Source organism: Plectropomus leopardus, chromosome 24 (genome assembly GCF_026936395.1).
Source record: "Plectropomus leopardus strain MGB_pleo_1.0 chromosome 24, ASM2693639v1, whole genome shotgun sequence".
NCBI lineage: Eukaryota > Metazoa > Chordata > Actinopteri > Perciformes > Serranidae > Plectropomus > Plectropomus leopardus.
In genome coordinates, this window is record NC_142199.1 from 6,961,991 (window position 1) to 6,982,750 (window position 20,760).

The 20,760-nt window shown below is 39.6% G+C and overlaps 3 protein-coding genes across 4 annotated transcripts in view; all 3 read left to right on the top strand.

Moving 5' to 3' along the window:
• The window catches only part of LOC121964197 (sodium/myo-inositol cotransporter-like), a 26,532-nt gene extending 23,230 nt beyond the window's left edge, over positions 1-3,302 (top strand). For both annotated transcript variants that reach the window (XM_088074359.1, XM_088074358.1), the window contains one exon: positions 574-3,302. In XM_088074359.1, the coding sequence (XP_087930485.1) occupies positions 574-1,817 (1,244 nt within the window). In that variant the 3' untranslated portion in view covers positions 1,818-3,302. The remainder of the gene's footprint in view (positions 1-573) is intronic.
• The window catches only part of LOC121962868 (sodium/myo-inositol cotransporter-like), a 23,721-nt gene extending 10,496 nt beyond the window's left edge, over positions 1-13,225 (top strand). Inside the window, exons 2-6 of the mRNA XM_042513188.2 lie at positions 5,613-5,818; positions 9,141-10,086; positions 10,164-10,359; positions 10,556-10,683; positions 10,776-13,225. Of these exons, the coding sequence (XP_042369122.2) occupies positions 9,450-10,086; positions 10,164-10,359; positions 10,556-10,683; positions 10,776-12,019 (2,205 nt within the window). The 5' untranslated portion in view covers positions 5,613-5,818; positions 9,141-9,449 and the 3' untranslated portion in view covers positions 12,020-13,225. The remainder of the gene's footprint in view (positions 1-5,612; positions 5,819-9,140; positions 10,087-10,163; positions 10,360-10,555; positions 10,684-10,775) is intronic.
• Positions 13,226-14,599: 1,374 nt separating this feature from the next.
• Positions 14,600-20,074, top strand: LOC121962869 (sodium/myo-inositol cotransporter-like). The gene is made up of 4 exons (XM_042513189.2): positions 14,600-17,590; positions 17,690-17,885; positions 18,357-18,484; positions 18,598-20,074. Exons 1-4 carry the CDS (start codon positions 16,954-16,956, stop codon positions 19,773-19,775), a joined length of 2,139 nt encoding a protein of 712 aa, XP_042369123.1. The 5' UTR covers positions 14,600-16,953; the 3' UTR covers positions 19,776-20,074.
• The last annotated feature ends 686 nt before the right edge of the window (positions 20,075-20,760 follow it).

Below are 20,760 nucleotides of genomic sequence, written 5' to 3' on the forward strand. Positions count from 1 at the left end.
CAGGGTGTCAACCTGGCCTTGAAATTCCCTGGATCCCAATATAATCCAGCACCCATGACACATACCAGCACCATCAACCTTGATGAGGCCTCCTTGGATAGGACTTGGTTCTGACCAGTTGAGGCATACACACACTTTGGGGGATGTCCTCTTGTGTCTGACACCGGAGAGATGGTGGTACCAGTGCATCCTACAGATGCTCGATCAGATTGGGATCTGGGGAATTTTAAGGCCAGGGCGACTCAGTTCTTTGTCTAGTTTTTTTGGGCCATTCCTTAACAGTGCAGTGTGGCATGGTGCATTGTCCTGCTGGGGCACCACTGCCATCAAGAACTGCCATTGCCATGAGGTGGGGGTATTTGGTCTGCAACAGTGTTTCAGTGGGCGGTTCATGTCAATTGGTATCTACATGAATGCCAGGACCTAAGGTTTTTCAAAACAGCACTGCAATGTAATAAGGCATACAATGATATTTACTTCATCTGCCAGTGGTGTCACTGTTTTGACTGATCAGCATAATTTCACGACTGGGGGCTCACTAAGTAATTGATTTATTTATCCTCATGATTCCAGGGATGATTTCCAGGATCTTCTTTGCTGATGAGTTAGTGTGTATCAGTCCTGAGCACTGCATGGAAGTGTGTGGTTCTGCAACTGGCTGTAGCAACGTGGCTTATCCACGGCTCGTCATGTCAGTGATGCCTGTTGGTCTCCGTGGCCTGATGATGGCTGTCATGATCGCAGCTCTAATGAGCGACTTGGACTCCATCTTCAATTCAGCGAGCACCATATTCACGCTGGATATTTACAAGATGCTACGGAAGAAGGCTTCATCCAGGGAGCTGGTGATAGTCGGCAGGTTTTTTGTGGTTGTCATGGTGATCATCAGCATTGCCTGGGTGCCTGTTATCATTGAGATGCAGGGAGGCCAGATGTTTTATTATATCCAAGAAGTAACAGATTACCTGACTCCACCCATCGCTGCTCTTTTCCTGCTTGGTGTCCTGTGGCATCGCTGCAATGAGACAGGTGCCTTTTGGGGAGGCTTGGTAGGATTTGTTCTTGGTGCATTGCGTCTGATTTTGGCATTGATTTACCGCGAGCCTCACTGCAACCAGCCTGATGAGCGGCCGTCTTTCATCAAAGATTTTCATTTCATGTATGTGGCAACCGTCTTGTTTTGGGTATCAGCTTTGGTGACTGTTGTTGTGAGTCTCTGCACTCCTCCGCCCAGGAAAGAGCAGATCAAAACCACAACTCTGTGGGGGTTAAACAAGAGAAAGAGGCTAAAAGAGCAAGAAAAAGAGAAAGCTGGAGGAGATGTCCATGCTTTGAAGCCTCTGAACCATGAGATCATGAATGGAAATGGTTTGCTTGGTAAAGAAAAGTGTCAAGACCTCCCAAACAAGCTCAATGTCATTGAGGCCAATCATGAAAATACTCAACCAAGCAACAGTCATGCTGTAACAGTCAGTGACATAGAAACACCCCCTCCAATCCAGAATGACTGCACCGCTTGGATTTCTGACCCTAAAATGGTTGAAGAGAAAGACAGAAGAGGAGTAAGGGATGAGGAGGACAAATGTTGCCTTGGAGGAGAAGGAGGAGTGAAGGGTGGGAGGTGTGTGAAGGCTTTAGAGTGGTTTTGTGGGATCCAGAAGGAGCCATCCGAACCTCAGGTCATGAAAGTCCAGGAACAGGAGAAGATTGTGGATGAGCTTCTTTATGAACCTCCACGAACCAGAATCATCCTGAACATAGGACTGGGAGTAATTTGCTCTGTCGGCATCTTCCTCTTTATCTATTTCTCTTTATAGTCTTTCTTAATTTTAAGTGGTGGGACACCTTTGTCCACTAATTACAAGCAGAAAATGTGTACAGGTAAGGTATCCTTCCATTTTCTCTGCAAGTTTAATTTAAAAAGAGTGTTGAACAGGAGAAATGGTCCAGAGAACATCTGTAGCTGTGCACAAATGATTTCCAATTTGCATTAGGTGCATTAGGAAGATCTGCACAAAAGTTTAGTCACAAGAAGCTTTGTAGCTTCCCCATTGGCTAGTAAGAGCTAGTAAGAGTGAAGTGTGAAGCAAAATTATTTGTATGTAGAGTTACAATTTGTGCTTGTAGATTTGAAACTAGAGATTCATAGCTTTTAACTAAAATTTACACCAACAAATGGCTTTGGTGCAGACTTCTTTCACCTGTAAACAGGCAGGTGTGTAACTGTAATTTTTTTTGTAACTAAGATCCTTTTGCACTCAGACACTGAAAATAACAAGGACAAATTATTTTCATGTGCTCACAAAATGTCCTGCACAGCCACAGATCTCCTTATATATTAAAAAATGATATATATTTGTTTATATATTTTTTATGCATTCAAACATGTGATACATTCAAGCATTTGTTTTTACACTGTAACACTTCATCATTTATACAAAATGTTTTTACAGACTCACATTCAGACATGGTTCAGACAAGCAATAATTTTGACCTTTGTTTTCTATACCTATATACCATGCAAAGGCTTCTGTCTGTCCCTTTACTGTTTGTTGTTTCTGCTAAAATACATCTAAAATGCAAAGTGGATTTGAAATATGCTCAAGAAAGGCTGAGAAACAACCTTTTGAAAACAGGTGGGTTTTTTCATAGAATAAATTTGTACTTTGTTGTATATTTTATATATTATGAAATGTATTTTCTATCAGTGTTCAGTATTCTTCAGACAAACTAGTTTTTGTCAGCTCTTAATGTGAGTATAACGAAAGTGGAGGTAAACGCACAATAATTTACTTTTTCTTTTGTACATTTTTGTGAACATTGTGCTTCATTTGGATAGAAACCTGACTTCTTTGTGAACTGACAAGCTATCAAGCATGGATTGTCAGTTTGAAAGTTAGGAAAATTGATGGATGCAGCCATTCCAATTCAGATGTGGGAAACAGCACTTTGTTTAAAGTATATTCACAACTTTTAAGTTACTTCTTCTAAGCTGAACACAAGGGAAAATAAGATTTTAATGAGCGGTTGTCATTTTTTTGTACCTATTATAGAATTCATGGCATCTTCCACTGAAATGGATTAAAATTTTTATGAACATAGTTGTGAATTGCGGTGTTATTGCGTTGATTTTCTCTCTCCTGGACTGATCCAGTGAATATAATTGCATTATTGTAATTATTTAACACTCAATTAAATTTAACACTTTGTGCAACAGAACTGAATAATTCCAATTAATTCAAGTGTTATTTCCTAATGTGGCTATTATGATGATTTTCATTAAAAGTTTCTTTGGCTATGAAGTGCTGCTGAGAGTTTCATGTGGGAGTCATTTTATAAGATGACCAGACATTATAAGTATGCTCTTGCCCTCTGATTTTTGTATGATTTCATCTCGGCCCCTTAACTGTTATCACAGAATTAATGTGAAGTAGTGGAAAGCCTCCCAACGAAACTGGTTCTTCTGGTCCACACAAAGGCTTCCACCAGGCTCAGTACATGAGGGCTATTTTATGTTAACAATGTTCACTAACTACCTGCAATGACTTGTAGGCTCTTTCTCAACTGACGTGCTTGGCAGTTGAATTCTTATTAATTCATGATGACACATAGTTTGTTTTTTTGTCAGTGGGGCATTTAGCAGCTTTAAGGTGCCAAGGGAAAAGATTCCCGGCAAGCTTTTCCTTGGCATTATCTCTGGCCATCAGTCAGACTTTTTTTTTTTTTAGCTTAGCTTGGCATATTTTAGCTTAGCTTGGCATATTACTTTGTAAACAATTGCAAACCAAACTAAAGTTCTCACAGCCTGTTGAACAGTAACAGGTGCTGGTCTCAACAGATCTTCCTAATGCACCTAATGCAGCTAAAGAGGCAGCTGGTAACAATAGTAGCAGGTAACAGGTAATAATCTTATCTAATCTAATCTTAGCTGGGCCTGGTGAATAAGAGCTGGTAACTGGAATGACCAGTATTAACATGTAGTTGGCCTACCACCTTTCAAAAACCGAGCTGGATGTACTGTAGTAGGGATGGGCCTTTATGCGTGGATCGGTGTATTGCAATAAAAATAATTCCAAAGAAAAACAAAAAAACTGCTTGATCAAACTAGTTTATCTCTTGTGCTGCCACTCATTGTGGCATTCCTGATATAAGCCCTATGGTCTAGCTGTACTGCTCTAATCTTGGGTGAAGTCAGGTAACGTTGATTGAGACATCAGGTAAAATATGGCAAATTTTACATCGGGGCTCTTTAAATATTAGTGGTAAATCATTGAACATGGTATTGCATTGTCAATACTAATGTGTTTTACATGAAACATTTTTATTGGTCTAAGATAATGACACCAAAGATTCAAAAATCCACTGGGATAACAACAAACACGGTGGTGGGATGTTGCATTTTATTGAATGTATGACTTATAATCAAAATATTTTTGCAATACACTACTTTTTCAGGGAAAGGGTTTATAGAGAGTACTTCATGGATTCAGGAAAAGTGTGACAAAAATAAAAAGCCAAAATGGTACATTTTCGTAAGTGAAACCACCACGTTTTTAGGCTGCCCGTTGCCATAAAATCTTGATCTCATTATATTTTGTGCCAGCCTGTGGTATTAGTAGTGGTGGAATCTAACTAACTACATTTGCTCTTGTAAGTGCAAGTTGAGATACTTGCACTTTACTTGAATACTTTCTTTTCGTGCCATTTTGTACTTTTACTCCACTTAATTTCAAAAGAAAATATTGTACTTTTTACTTACTAGTTTATTCATGTACAGCTAAAATTATCAATTGATAAATAATTAGCCTATTAACAAAAAATAATTGGCAACTTTTTAAGAAACATTCAAGTCTTTTCCCTTTTTTCTCTTTATAATTGATTAATTAACTTGTTTATTTATTTCTTTATTAAGATTTTTTGCATGTACTTTTACTTTAAACACTTTAACTACTTTTTCCTGTATACACTTACTTTTACTCAGCTTTTATTTGTGACCAAGTATTTTCACAGTGTGATATTAAGTACTGAGAATATAGAAGAAATAGGCGGCACGGTAACAACATCTTATTTATATTTAATCAGCACTGCCTAGTTTCTGTTTAGTTTTTGTTTCTGTTAATCACTACCTATAAATCTCCTTCAGTATGTCACTGACAGCACACACCACACACACCCATCAGTGGCCTCCATATGGTGGCTCCTTACACAGAATAAACAGTGCTGTCCATGGTGCTGAATAAACTATTTCTAGACTATACTACTATATACTACTATAACATATTTCACATGTATCCTAGTCAATCTTTTTGTTGTATTTTGTAATTTTTCTGTAATATATATAGATATATTAATTTTATAGATAAAGAAAGCTTAAAGCCCTTCCAGCCAGTTTGACTTTATATCAAACTTTCTAGTTAACGTTCTTTCTAAAAGAGAGCATGGAGGGGTTATAAAAATCAATAGAAGTAAAGTTAATCCATAACCATGGTAACAACATTTTAGCTGCAGTTGTTTGGAAAGCAAGTAGAAGGAGGTTTACCAAAGTTCATTTACACAAAGGCTATAACTCACATTGTTTTGATACAAATCTGTTTCAAAAATTGTTTAAACAGGAGGTACATTAACCTGCACATCCTCGTCATCAGGGCGTGAGCAGCAGTTTTAACTCCACCCTGCAAGTGATGGTGTCGCACTTCACGTCATAGGCTGAGGACCTCCAACTCCCAAACAGTGAGCAACTCAAACCAGTTTGACAATAAACTTTTCCACTGGGATAACAAACAGGGAGACGGCACAGAGGAGATCAGCCACCAAGCATGTGAGTTTCATGATATTTAGGTCTTAAAAGTGTGTCTTAAATTATGGACATTCAAATTGAGTTTTGTGGCATGCTGTATTTAATTAATAAGAGTTGTTTCTCATCACTGTTGTCACCGCTAATGCCCACAAATACATTTAACTCATAAACATGTTATTTAAATGTTGTTGTAATACAGATCTGAAAATTAAGGACAGTGATGCCACAAGAATTCAAACAAATATTCCAAGATTATCATCAGAGGCTGAAAAGATACAATGGAAAACTGGTGACTGTAATGTGTTGTCAATGCCCTAAGGGCAAATGCAAAGCAAATATATTTGACCCTATGTTGTATAAACCATATTTTGTATAAAAACTGCAGATGTGTCACTTATAGCTTTAATACTTGAGCAAATTGACTTGAAGATTGAATTGCGTAAAAATAGCAAGAAATCTGTATTTTTTAAGTATAAATTATCTGAAAATAGGGAAAAGGTGATGCAAACCATCAAGGAAAAAGGGGGGAGAAAGTCTCCAGAAAATGCTAAAAACTGTTTCTGTTTCTTTTTTTCTGTTACATGATTTTAAATACAAAGACAGTTTTCTGGATGCCTTTCACAAGCATGTAAACCTGAGAAAATTGGTTTGAAAACATGGAGGGAAAGGCAATGAGCAACTTGTAAGAGGTGACAGGAAAACGACCTGAAAATTTGCTTCAGAAAATATTAAATATTTTCAAAAGAACTTGTTGAAAATGTCCAAATAGGCCAATTCTTATAATTCTATATGTAAAATTACCTCGTTCGTAAGGTCATTTTCTTCTGTTTACGAGTTCTGTTTCACTTTTGTTAATTTCTTGCTTATCTTCAGGTAATTTTCCTGTAACCTTTTACTGATTTATTGCTATTTTGGGGCAGTTTCTTGTTAAATTGCTTATTGCCATTTTCCCATGTTTTTGAAAGAGATCAAGCCAGTTTTCTTAGGTATCAAAGGGTTAACAAATAGGATAACAATCACACCATACTTTACTTAAGGAATATTAGTTTTCAGTGAAGGGGCAGTTTTGTAATCCTGAGTTATTCAGCAGCTACACATTTGTGTTTTCATGTGTTTGGCTTATCAGATTCCTCAGTTTTTTTATCACTTGTATTTGTTAGTGAAGTTGAGTTAACTTGTGCAATTACAGCTTAACTCTTCTTGAACTCGAAACCAAGCTGAGGGCTAATTAGCAGAATAAGTTGAAACACCTGTGGGTGTCGCAAAACGGTGCAAAATACATGCATATATTCAAATTCCTTACTATGAATTGAAAGCATAGGCAATGTTTGGGAGAGACAGAGTAATGACTTCCTTAGTTCAGACAGGAAAGAGCAAAAAATAATTTGAAAAGCTGAACTGAAACTAAACTGTTACAAAACCTCCCTGCAGGTCCAAAACTTGTTTGATAGATGTCTCTTGATAAAACTAAGAAGGGAGGAGTTAAAAGCAGATATCTGTTTACCCAGAATTCCCCTCAAGAAGTTGGTTAGTCTTGCACTAATGAATATAACTCAATACTTATTTTAATGCAAGTTGCATTAGGAGTAAATCCTGCATGTGGAAATACAGTCATGAGGAAATGTCACTGATGCCATTGTTTCCAACTGTTTATACTCATTAAACATCTCTATGCCACTAAATTAAAGCAAAAACAGACTGTAAGCAGAGATTTGGATTTTTGTACTTGCACATATTCATAACAGTAAACCCCAGCTGTCCTCCAGCAACTCTCACACTCTGCTCACAACAAAAACAAACACCAGTCTTGCTGCAGGACCCTCTGAGAAAGGGTAATGGTAGTCTTGCTAACAAAAAAATACAGTTATTTATTTCTGGAGAGCAGCTAGGATGGCATGTCAAACTTCTAAAAAATGTCAGTGCGGTGGTTTTTGGCATATTTCACCCAGAGCCAGGCAGCCTTTCATTTCCCATAGTTTACATGTTTAACATTTGGTCTACCATGACATTTAGTGCCACAAAATAACTCTTCAACATTTGTAATCTCAGTTTTATGCAATTTTAAATGAAATACTTCTGGATTGGATAAAACCAGACATTTGAAGATATTACACTGAATTATTTTAGTTTAGTTTTTTCCAAACAACAAACTGAGGTTTAATATTGAAGTGCCAAAAACTGTAGTTTAATGAATGGCCACAGAAACCCCCATGTTAAAATGCCCAACTTTACAGCAGAAATAAACATATTTACAACCTGGTACAAAAACATTTGGTCTCCATAGTTCATATATACACTTATGACAAATGTACACGGGGTGAATTTCAGATCTAAACCTCGCTTCTCCACAGCGCCAGCCTCTCATCCCTCATGTGGTCACTTCTGGCTCAGAAAAAAAACAAGATGGCACGGCCGAAATGCTGAACTTGAGGCCTCAAAATGGCAGCCCACAAACCAATGGTTGACATTATTATTCATACAGTCTATGGTTTTCACGCATCCAAAACGTTGATAGCCGAGGCCGGAGGCATCCTGTTTTCTGGTTGCCTGTATGCATATATGTGCATACATCTGTCCGGCACATGCCTGTGGACGTGATACCTCAAGAATGCCTAAAGGGAGCTTTCTTCATATTTGACGCCAACATTTGAACAATGAATTTCCCTTTTTTTTCATCCAAAGGAATAATTAATGATAAAAATAATTGTTATTTGTAGGCCGATACCCTACCCCCCCATTCTTCTCTTTCAAAATCAACAGCAACAACTTGAAGACACGCTCAGCGGTAATCATGTTTCCAATATGATGTCAAATTGAAGCTGCAGAGCCCAAGATATCCTCACTTTTAGTATCTAATGTGCCCCCCTCCCCACAATTCAACTTCATACCCTTTCTGCCTGTAAAATCACTTACAGTTTGCTTATGCAGACTTACAACTTGGTGCAAACTAGAGGAGAAAGTCTGAATGCACTGAGCCATGGGGTTCTTATATAATCTATTCCCCTTTAACAGCACTGTTCCTGGTGACATCAAAGCTCCTCGATCACTCTTTAAAGAAAGCCTGGCAGAAAGGGTTAAATGCTGACTGCTCCACTTAGGCTCAGCACGGACAGCTGTTTGTCATTGCCAAGTTCCTCCACTCTGGAAAAAGGTCACAGAGATGAGGAAACAATTAGCTTTATGAAAGGCTCTGCTGTGTCAATGCATTGGAAAGACGAGACAAAAAAGAAAATAAGCATGTTTTCTGTGTTTACACAGCTTGAAAACATGCATTCTGTTTACTCTTCTAGTTACAACATGTTTTTTTCTGTGAAAAAATAATGTTTTTTCTTGTTTTTTGCAGGACCCAGATGATCATTTTCTGTTAAGGCTCCCTCAGTCAAAACCCAGCAACAATGCACCACCGTTCTGGAAGTTGCCAAGCCACAAACTGCATTGATTACCAGAGCTGAGGTTTACTGCAAATCAACAGAACACGTTTATTTCAAGCTTAAGCTTGATTAGTGTGTTGACAGTATTACTTTGATACACTAAAACCAGATTAAACAGGAATCTGTTGGCTCAAATTACTGGAAATTTCCCTGTTAGAGTGTAAGCACACTTGTATGTTATATTCTGGGTTCTGGGGTCATTACTAGAAAAGTGCTCAACCATGGCCACCGTCATCATGGAGATGGCAGACATTGCAGTTGTAGTAATCTACTTTATCCTGGTGTTAGCAATTGGTTTATTTGCCACGTGGAAAGCCAATAAGAGCACTGTGAGCGGCTACTTCCTTGCTGGTCGCTCCATGAACTGGGCGGCTGTTGGAGCATCTCTATTCGTCAGCAACATAGGAAGTGAGCATTTCATTGGACTAGCTGGATCAGGTGCTGCTGGCGGGTTAAGCGTGGCTGCATGGGAATTAAATGCTCTGTTTCTGCTCCAGTTGTTAGGCTGGATTTTTATCCCAGTGTATATTCACTCCGGAGTCTACACCATGCCAGAGTACCTGTCCAAACGGTTTGGAGGTTACCGACTGAAAGTGTATTTTGCAGTGTTATCTCTTGTTGTGTACATGTTCACCAAGCTGTCTGTGGATCTTTATGCCGGAGCGTTGTTCATTCAGGAATCATTAGGGTGGAACCTCTATCTGTCAATCATCATCCTCATCACCATGACAGCTGTGCTGACGGTCACTGGAGGTCTGGTCGCTGTCATCTACACGGATACGATTCAGGCATTTGTCATGATCACCGGAGCACTCTGCCTAACAGGCATCAGCCTCTTCAAAGTGGGAGGACTTGAAGGTCTTTATTGATCTTTTTTATGCATTAATGTTAAACCATTTATACCATGTAATCAATTGAACTGAATTTAATTTAAGGAGTTTGGACCAAGTACATGCAGGCTACTCCAAACATCACTGCCATCTTGCTGTCTTCACCCAACCTGACGTATTCTGAATCCTGCTACCTTCACCTCCACCCAAAGCCAGATGCCCTGAAGATACTACGAGGACCGAGGGATCCACACCTGCCTTGGCCCGGTTTCTTATTGGGCCAGACTTTTGCCTCGATGTGGTACTTTTCCATGTTTTTTCCATGCAGACTGACTTCCTAAATTGTCCAGATTAATTTCAGCGAGAGCTGACTTGTATTCACGTGAAATTGCATCACTCAATGCCAAATTTGCATATAATGTGTCTTAGCATTGATTTGAAAATTTGCTTCCCATTTGATCTAGATGCACCTTAAGTATCTTCCCTTTGTGTTTCAGCTACTGGTGCGCAGATCAAGTGATTGTACAGCGGGTTCTGGCAGCGAAGAACATCGCCCACTCTAAGGGCTCTACCCTTATGGCTGGCTGTCTGAAAATCCTCCCAACGTTCATCATTGTCATCCCAGGTGGAGACATTATCGCTTTTAAAGTAACTTACGCCTAGAGTCCTTCCCTAGGGCTCACTTAATAACTGATTTATTTATCCTCATGATTCCAGGGATGATTTCCAGGATCTTCTTTGCTGATGAGTTAGTGTGTATCAGTCCTGAGCACTGCATGGAAGTGTGCGGTTCTGCAGCCGGATGTAGCAACGTGGCTTACCCACGGCTCGTCATGTCAGTGATGCCTGTTGGTCTCCGCGGCCTGATGATGGCTGTCATGATCGCAGCTCTAATGAGCGACTTGGACTCCATCTTCAATTCAGCGAGCACCATATTCACGCTGGATATTTACAAGATGCTACGGAAGAAGGCTTCATCCAGGGAGCTGGTGATAGTCGGCAGGTTGTTTGTGGTTGTCATGGTGATCATCAGCATTGCCTGGGTGCCGGTCATTATTGAAATGCAGGGAGGCCAGGTGTTCTATTACATCCAAGAAGTAATAGATTACCTGACTCCACCCATAGCTGCTCTCTTTTTGATTGCTGTCCTGTGGCATCGTTGCAATGAGACAGGTGCCTTTTGGGGAGGCTTGGTAGGATCTGCCATTGGAGTCATACGACTGATTTTGGCATTTGTTTACCGCGAGCCTCCCTGCAACCAGCCCGATGAGCGGCCGTCTTTCATCAAAGATGTTCATTTCATGTATGTGGCAGCCATCTTGTTTTGGGTGTCAGCTTTGGTGACTGTTGTTGTGAGTCTCTGCACTCCTCCGCCCAGGAAAGAGCAGATCAAAACCACAACTCTGTGGGGGTTAAACAAGAGAAAGAGGCTAAAAGAGCAAGAAAAAGAGAAAGCTGGAGGAGATGTCCATGCTTTGAAGCCTCTGAACCACGAGATCCTTAATGTAAAGAGTTTGCCTGGCAAAGACGAGCATCATAACCAAGAAAAAATGCTCTATGGCATTGAGGCTCGTCATGAAAATGCTAAACCAAGCACTGGTCATGAAACACACCTTCCAATACAGAATCCTGGTACCCCAACAGTTTCTGATCCTAAAATGCTAGAAGAGGGTGAAGGGATAGAAGTGAAGGATGAGGAAGATGAAGGTTATGCTGGAGGAGGAGGAGGAGGAGGAGGAGGAGGAGGAGGAGTGGAGGGTGGGAGGTGTATGAAGGCTTTCACGTGTTTCTGCGGCTTCCGGCATAAGCCATCCAGAGCTCAGGTTATTAAAGTCCAGGAACAGGAAAGGACCGTGGATGAGCTTCTCTATGAACCTCCAAAAACCAGAATCATCCTGAACATAGGACTGGTGCTAATTTGCTCAGCTGACATCTTTCTCCTTATCTATTTCTCTGTATAGGCTTGTTTAGTTCCAAGCAGTGGGACACATTTGTCATCATACTAGAAGCAGGAATGTTCTGCAAATCAAGCTAAGTTCACACTACACGACTCAAAGTCATCTGATTACTGTATCATGGACACTACACAACTGTTGCTGGGTGGTACTTGCCACGTCAATGCTCCATCCATAAAATTGGGGTTGCATGCAACATTTTCAGAGTAAAAAAAAAGCTGGAGTGTTTGGAGTCTCTGTCACAATCGATTCAATTTTTAAAAACATGGGGTTTGTACATTAAGTCCTTGTTAAGAGTGATTATTCTCTCTTGACCAATCAGAAGCCTGCAGTGTCTGCAGCTCCACCTTATAGTACTGAATCAGTGTGCTAGGTAGACACAGTAGGGGGGTGACAAAAAATGGGACAGAATGGAACATTTCTGTTGGTACCATCCACAACTTTTGATAATGCAAACACAAAATTAACTCTTCTGATGTGTGCTCAAATTAACTGCTTTGTGGAAACAAGGGTAAAGTGAAAACTCTTAATACTCACGTATTGGTAAATTCACATTTTGTTTTGCACATTTTCTTTAAAACTGCATCACATCTGTATAACATGAAATTGCAAAGTTATTAGTGAAGCAGTTTTATTGCAAAAAAAATCAGCTTTGCAGTTACAATGCCGGTTAAAGGGTAAAACACACATTTTATCAATATTAATAATCATTGTAATCAGTTTCTTTTTAGGCAGAAGTTACCCAGGGGCTTTGGCATTGGTTTCTTCACATTGTAGTAACTAGTGGGGAATGCACAAGAGTTTATTAGCAGTGTTTCCAAGTGCAACTTAAAACCTTTTATAATATTTTCTACATAACCTACTACATAATCTTTTTTATCTGTGTGGGATGTGCACACTAGGTGCTTTACGACCATATAACACCACAGTGTAAAACACAACACTGTGGCTGTGCAACACTTTTGGGGTTTTCAGGAGAATTAACTATTATTGGAAATGTGTAACAATCATGTGTTCAGCTTTTTTGGCAGTGTTTTATAATTGTAAGGGTGGTCAGTTTCAATACTTTGGAGAGTGTTAGTGCTGTGTTATAATAACATGCAGATCATACTATGTATTAGCAACACTAGCTCCTCCTTCGTGTTGAAAAATAATGAACATGTTTTAAGCTGCACACAAGGATGTGCTGGGAAAATAAACATTTAATTGTCACTATTTTTTCCATTAATTTCCTACACCTATTGTAGAACTCAACTCAAGTGCTTTAAATTTATGAACATAACTGTGAATTGTGGTGTTATTGTATTTGTTTGTAAGAACCAATTACAAGCCTGAATTGAGAAGTAAAGGGGAGGACCTCCTCTCCTGGAGTTAAGTTCCCCTGAAGTCAGTGGAGAACAAAAATGTCTGTATCAAAATATTGCCATGATTATGTTATATATTCATATTATTTTCCTCTGTCCTTGACTAAGACGGCTGTGAAAATTACAGAATGGAAACCATTCATTATATTCCCACTTACATTTCCACAGAAAGTCCCTTTCAGTTCAGTGGATAAATACCACAAAAAAACAAAATAAAATTTCGATCATACGACTTGCTTCTTCTTCGGCCCAAGTGAAAACATGAACAACACCACTCTGCCATTGCGACCCACACTGTGGTCGAAGGTGGAACTGCATCTTGAATTACAGAAGCAAGGCGCTATGTTTTATTCTTTCAGTTAAAAACCTATGTTGTAACAAAGCCTGTTTATTTTCATTTTTTTCACCAATACAGGTCTGTGGTTTGCATAAAGTTGTGGCACGCACATTCCCTGAAGTCTGTTGTTGCAGTGCACATATCCCCAGGTACAGACCAGTAATGTTTAGTTTCAGATGTGGACAGAAGGTAGATCTGACCTTTGAAGACCATAAGACGTCAAATTCAAGATGGTTGAATGTCCGACGGGTCTAATGTTCAAATGCATTAAATTTCAAACCAGACAGGGTTGAAAAACACTTTTAAGTTTCATTTCTAACTAATTTAGGGATGCTGATTCATTTTGTGATACTTCTGAGATCTCTATAGCTCAATAAAATATGATTAGATAATGCATAGACAAGATTTGTATAAAAAATCTGGACCCATCGCCTGTTTTTATGAGAGGGGGGTGCAGAACAAGACTGAATAAAAGCACTGCAGTTTGAGAAAACAAGGCTGCTTCTGACAATGTGTAATCACCCTGAGGACATGTATGTACTGTTAACTGCTCCAACTGCCACTGCTGTACTCAATGTACTAATTATATATTTTGGCACTGACATTAAATGATCTCACGCACCTCTGGGTGGGGAAAAGATCAGTAGCTTATGTGCCAAATACAGTCATCTGCAAATTTGAACAGTTTATAAATCGTAAATAAATATAAAGTAAATAAAGAGTTAAAGACTATTGTTTAGCATAAAGATGTGTTTTCAAAGTTATTAAATAGACTGAGGATTGCCATTGTAATCGAGTGATGTAGATTTGTTAAAGAGACGTTACGACAGTTCATCTATAATAATGATAATCTGAAGCAATAATTGAAAACATGTCCAAAATATGTTGAAATTGATGCTTAGGATTTTGGACACAGTAAGAAGACAGGGATTATTGAGTTAATGCAGGGACACCATACTGAAGTGTATTATATACATATGTTTGGCTTGAATACACATGGTGACTAAAACTGGGGATATGATCGATGGAGTTATAAATGGGACCTGTGACACATGTAGTTATTTCAGTTAGTGACACTTTTCCTTAAACAATGTATGATCAATTTGGTGTGATAAAGCTGCTGCACAGAGTAGAGAACAATGTGCAAGCACCCCAAAAGAGAATAGCAACACTAGTAAATTGCGTAGCCTGTTCTCCTTTAAACCAGCCTAGGCTTGTACAGTACATAAAGTACAAGGAATTAATATTAAAAAAGCTGTTGTGTCTCTTAGAAAGCTGTTCAAAACTTGAGACAGTAATACTACAGCTCTATCAACAGTAATTAACAGTAATAAACTATTTAATAACTCTGCAAACACAGGATCTTTCTGCCTAGTTTTAAAGTGACAACTTTATATACGTTACCTTTTCTTTTGAAGTTCCCTCAGTCATAGCGCAGGGACAATGCAATGCAACTTTGCAAGCTGAAAAGCCACAGTCTGGATTGATTCCTGAATCTAAGGTTCATTACAAAAGATTGAGGAAGTATGTTTTCTCTTCACCCAGGTGATGATGATGATGATGATGAAGATGATGCTGCTGTGCACGGAGGTTCCAGTTAATAGGCTGAAGACCTGCCAGTCTCCAGTCTCAAAGCAGCCTAACCGTAAACTCTTTGTATCAGCCCGGTGAGTCTCGTTGTTTATTATTCAAAGCGCATCTTAAATATCATGATAGGCATCCAATTGAGTGAGTTTGACTTGCTGTATTTAATTAATAAGACATGTGTCTCATAAGTTTGTGTAATTCTTGCCAATGCTAATGCCTCCAGACATGTTTAACATTGTGGTGATATCAAAGTTTCTCTGTCACTTTTAAAGGAAAGGCTGGCTGAAAGGGTTAAGTACTGACTACTCCACTTAGCACAGACAGATGTTTGTCATTGCCAACTCTGCTGCCCTTAAAAAAGGCCACAGAGATGAGGAAACAGGCTTCACGAATAGCCCTGCTGTGCAGGTGCATCGGAAAGACAAGACGAGAAAAGAAAAGAAATATGTTTGTGTTTACACAGCTTGCAAGGGTCTTGCTCTTGGAATTTTGTCAAGTCTGACAAAAGCTTGACAGATACTTCTTTACGTTAGCAGTTGACAGAAAAAAGTCAAGGCAGCTTTATTTGTATAGCACATTTCATACAACAGGGCAATTCAAAGTGCTTTACAAACAAAAAATATAAAACATAACAAAGGATACAGATTTACAATGAAAGAGTAAAGAGATAAGATATAGAGTGTAAGATTGATTACTGGATTAAAAAAAAATAAAATAAAAATCACCATTAAAAATAACAAAAATGCTGACAAGAGGTGCAAAGATAAAACATTTTAAAAATGATTATTTTAAATGATTTTAAAAATGTGTAAAAAGAAAACGCACTTTTAGCTTTGACTTAAAAGTGGTCAGAGTCGGGGCTTGTCTGACGTCATCTTTATTCCAGGTCTGTGCAGCATGATTACAAAAGGCTGCTTCTCCATGATTTGTTCTAACTCTTGGGACGGTCAGTCGGCTGGCTGCAGATGTCCTGAGGGCCCCAGAGGGTCATAGAAAAATTTGGACGCTGAGCCACAGAGTGATTTATAGACAAGCAGCGAGATTTTAAAATCAATTCTCTGAGTGACACGTAGCCAGTGTAAGGATTTTAGAACTGGAGTAATGTGGTCATATTTCCTAGTTTATATCTGTATATATGATTTAGTTGACTGAAGAGATACAGGTAATGATGCACTCACACTCATCCACAGGGCACAAATTATTATGTTTGGCAAAAGAGCATCAAATGATGTCTTGCAAGTTGACACAACTTTATCATACCAAACAAACAGTGGCCTGAATGGTACTGGGGACAATATAAAAGTACTGAAATTGTAACAGTTTCAAACTTGGTCACAATATGTTTTGCATTGCTTTTAAGATAACATTTATTTTGTTTGCATACTTGTGTTTGTTGCAGGATCCAGATGATAACTGCAAAAGAGGATTTTGTTGTCCCAGCTGAATGCCACAGTTTAAAAGCATAAAGACAGATTAAAGCAAGAATCTGTGGATTTAAATCTGTAAAAATTTCAGGGTATTTTTCTGCACTTGCATTTCATATGTAGTCATAAATAAATTTAAAGTGCTAAGATATAAAACAGTGCTACTCTTGAAAGAAGACGCAGCAATTAGTTTTGTTCTGTTAAAGAGCTAAAAAATAGTGCTCAAGCATGGCTGCCACCGCTATCATGGAGGTGGCAGACATCACCGTTGTAGTAATCTACTTCATCCTGGTGCTAGCAGTCGGTTTCTTCGCCATGTGGAAAGCCAAGAGCACAGTGAGCGGCTACTTCCTTGCTGGTCGCTCCATGAACTGGGCGCCTGTTGGAGCATCTCTATTCGTCAGCAACATAGGAAGCCAACATTTCATTGGACTAGCTGGATCAGGTGCTGCTGGCGGGTTAAGCGTGGCTGCATGGGAATTATATGTAATTTTTTTGATCCAGTTGTTAGGCTGGATATTTATCCCCGTGTACATTCAGTCTGGAGTCTACACCATGCCGGAGTACCTGTCCAAACGGTTTGGAGGTTACCGACTAAAAGTGTATTTTGCAGTGTTGTCTCTTGTCCTGTATGTCTTCACCAAGTTGTCCACAAATCTTTATGCCGGAGCGTTGTTCATTCAGGAGTCCTTTGGGTGGAACCTCTATCTGTCAATCATCATCCTCATCACCATGACAGCTGTACTGACAGTCACTGGAGGTCTGGTCGCTGTCATCTACACGGATACGATTCAGGCATTCCTCATGATCACCGGAGCACTCTGCCTAACAGGCATCAGCCTCTTCAAAGTGGGAGGACTTGAAGGTCTTTATTGATCTTTTTTAAACCATTAACCAGTTAAACTACAATGTGATCTGCATAATATAACAAATGCTGAATTGTGTTCTGCCATGTAATTTTAAGGAGTTTGGACCAAGTACATGCAGGCTACTCCAAACATCACTGCCATCTTGCTGTCTTCACCCAACCTGACATATTCTGAATCCTGTCACTTCCACCTCCAACCAAAGCCAGATGCTCTGAAGATATTTCGAGGACCGAGGGATCCAGACCTACCTTGGCCCGCTTTCTTATTGGGCCAGACTCCAGCATCTATTTGGTACTTGTTCATACCTTTCCACATAGACTGACTTCCCAACTGGGTCTCTTCCATGTAGGTCTTATATGTGTGTATCCCCAGAAGATTAATTTTAACCTAGTCCATGTAAGCCCACATAAAACAATAGTACAAATATATTGTTGCAGATTGCCATGAAAATTTCTGAGCATGTCCATATTTCCCATAAATTCTCCAAACGTCTCAGAAAAGTTCATGGCAAACCATTCAGTAGATGAGATATTTCAGTTTGGAAAAAAAGTGGTGGACTTAGCATTCAACATTGCCATTCTTGAGCAACATGTTTAAGAGTGTCCCTCGCTATGCATGATCCCTTCCCATAAAGCTAGCCTTTGGAGTCCACACAAACAGTAAAGGTATATGCAGAGCGCAGCAATGTCCTTGCTATAATGTCACTTAATACTATGTAGAGGGCAAATCATTCATTCTAAACATCCGTCCTGTGTCTTCCAGGTACTGGTGTACAGATCAGGTGATTGTACAGCGGGTTTTGGCAGCAAAGAACATTGCCCATGCCAAAGGCTCTACACTCATGGCTGGCTTTCTGAAAATCCTCCCCATGTTCATCATTGTCATCCCAGGTAGAGACATTATTGCTTTTTAATACCCACAATCAAGCTTCTAAGCAACTTGAAGCTAGGACCCAGCCCGTTGGCTCACTAAACATCTTTTTTTTTAATCGTAACTATTCCAGGAATGATTTCCAGGATCTTCTTTGCTGATGAGTTAGTGTGTATCAGTCCTGAGCACTGCGTGGAAGTGTGCGGTTCTGCAAGTGGCTGTAGCAACGTGGCTTACCCACGGCTCGTCATGTCAGTGATGCCCGTTGGTCTCCGCGGCCTGATGATGGCTGTCATGATCGCTGCTCTAATGAGCGACTTGGACTCCATCTTCAATTCAGCGAGCACCATATTCACGCTGGATATTTACAAGATGCTACGAAAGAAGGCTTCATCCAGGGAGCAGGTGATAGTCGGCAGGTTGTTTATGATTGTCATGGTGATCATCAGCATTGCCTGGGTGCCGGTCTTCATTGAAATGCAGGGAGGCCAGATGTTTTATTACCTCCAAGAAGTAATACATAACCTGACTCCACCCATAGCTGCTCTCTTCCTGCTTGGTGTCCTGTGGCATCGCTGTAATGAGACAGGTGCCTTTTGGGGAGGCTTGGTAGGGATTGTGCTTGGCGCATTGCGTCTCATTTTGGCATTTGTATACCGCGAGCCTCACTGTAACCAGCCCGATGAGCGGCCGTCTTTCATCAAAGATGTTCATTTCATGTATGTGGCAGCCGTCTTGTTTTGGGTGTCAGCTTTGGTGACTGTTGTTGTGAGTCTCTGCACTCCTCCGCCCAGGAAAGAGCAGATCAAAACCACAACTCTGTGGGGGTTAAACAAGAGAAAGAGGCTAAAAGAGCAAGAAAAAGAGAAAGCTGGAGGTGATATCCTTGCTTTGAAGCCTTTGAATCATGAGATCCTGAATGGAAACGGTTTGCTTCATGAAGAAAACTGTCAAGACCTCTCAAACAAGTTCAAAGTTGTTGAGGCCAATCATGAAAATGCTCAATTAAGCTCATCAATTTCTGACCCTGAAACTGTGGAAGAGGGAGAAGGGAGAGAGGTAAGGGATGAGGAGGAAGAGAAGGGTTGCCTTGGAGGAGGAGGAGTGGAGGGTGGGAGGTGTATGAGGGCTTTGGAGTGTTTCTGCGGCTTCCAGGAGAAACCGTCTGAAGCTCAGGTCAAAGTCCAAGAACAGGAGAGGAACATGGATGAGCTTCTCCATGAACCTCCACGAATCAGAATCATCCTGAACATAGGACTGGTTGTGATTTGCTCTGTCACAATCTTTATCCTTATCTATTTTTCCTTATAGGCTCGTATAATTCCAACATGTATGTCCGTAATTTACCAGGAGCAATGTTCTTCTGGTATGTTTTATCTTAAGGTTTAGTTTAAAAGACTGCATGCAACACTTTGATGGTAACTGTCAAGGGTTTAGCATGCTTCCAACAAAGTGGCATCTCTTAATATTCACACATTGGTGGGGGATGATAAGTCTATTCTATGCTAGATTGTCAAATTATTCATTCCAAATTACATATTAATAAGTTGTATTTTTCAATGTGGCTATTTTTTTTTCATTAAAGTTTAATTTGCTGTAAGATGCTTAAATAGGTTCAATGTGGAAGTCATTTATGAAGATGTCTGACATTTGATATTAGCTCTTGCTTCCTGATTTTCTTGTATGATATGATTTATCTTTCTCTACGATCTATCACAGAAGTAGTAACTGCTGAACTTGGCACCATTCTTCACTATCTTTATGTCAAACATGTAGCCAAACAGGCTGTTCTTGTCAACAAGCACAACCTGGGAACAACCTGCTTGTTGTTCCCATCGAACAACTAACCAAATGCTATTTGCTTTCACATATTTACATGTGTACTGTAAGGACAAGAAGCTAAGCAGTGTCTTGTCACAAATATCAGTTGGTATTCACAGTTAACAGTGGTGTTAAATTTATGGTCAAATAATTTGTTTTGTTGTTGTTCTAGCTTCTGGATTTACTTGCATAGTATGCGGGCCACTTAATATGTGCTTGGCTTTTAGGCTGTTTTTTATAGACGTGCAGATTTTAAGATCATTCCTCTCAACTCTAGTAAAGCTGTATATATGCAATACTTCAATGGATAAAAGATTCAGAATAGAAAGAGCCATAATTGACCTTCATTGTGGGTCGAGGTGTCCTGTCAACGGTTGTACAGACGTCTCTGTGGATTTTTTTTTTTTTTACGCTGCAATGCCATGCCTGCAAAATAATTTGTGAGATAACTATAAGTAACATAGTCTGTGATATA

Coding starts and splice junctions, on each gene's coding strand:
- LOC121962869 (XM_042513189.2), top strand. CDS start 16,954: ATGGCTGCCACCGCTATCATGGAGGTGGCAGACATCACCGTTGTAGTA. Junction 17,591..17,689: donor CAAAGTGGGAGGACTTGAAG/GTCTTTATTGAT, acceptor TGTAATTTTAAG/GAGTTTGGACCAAGTACATG. Junction 17,886..18,356: donor CAGACTCCAGCATCTATTTG/GTACTTGTTCAT, acceptor TGTGTCTTCCAG/GTACTGGTGTACAGATCAGG.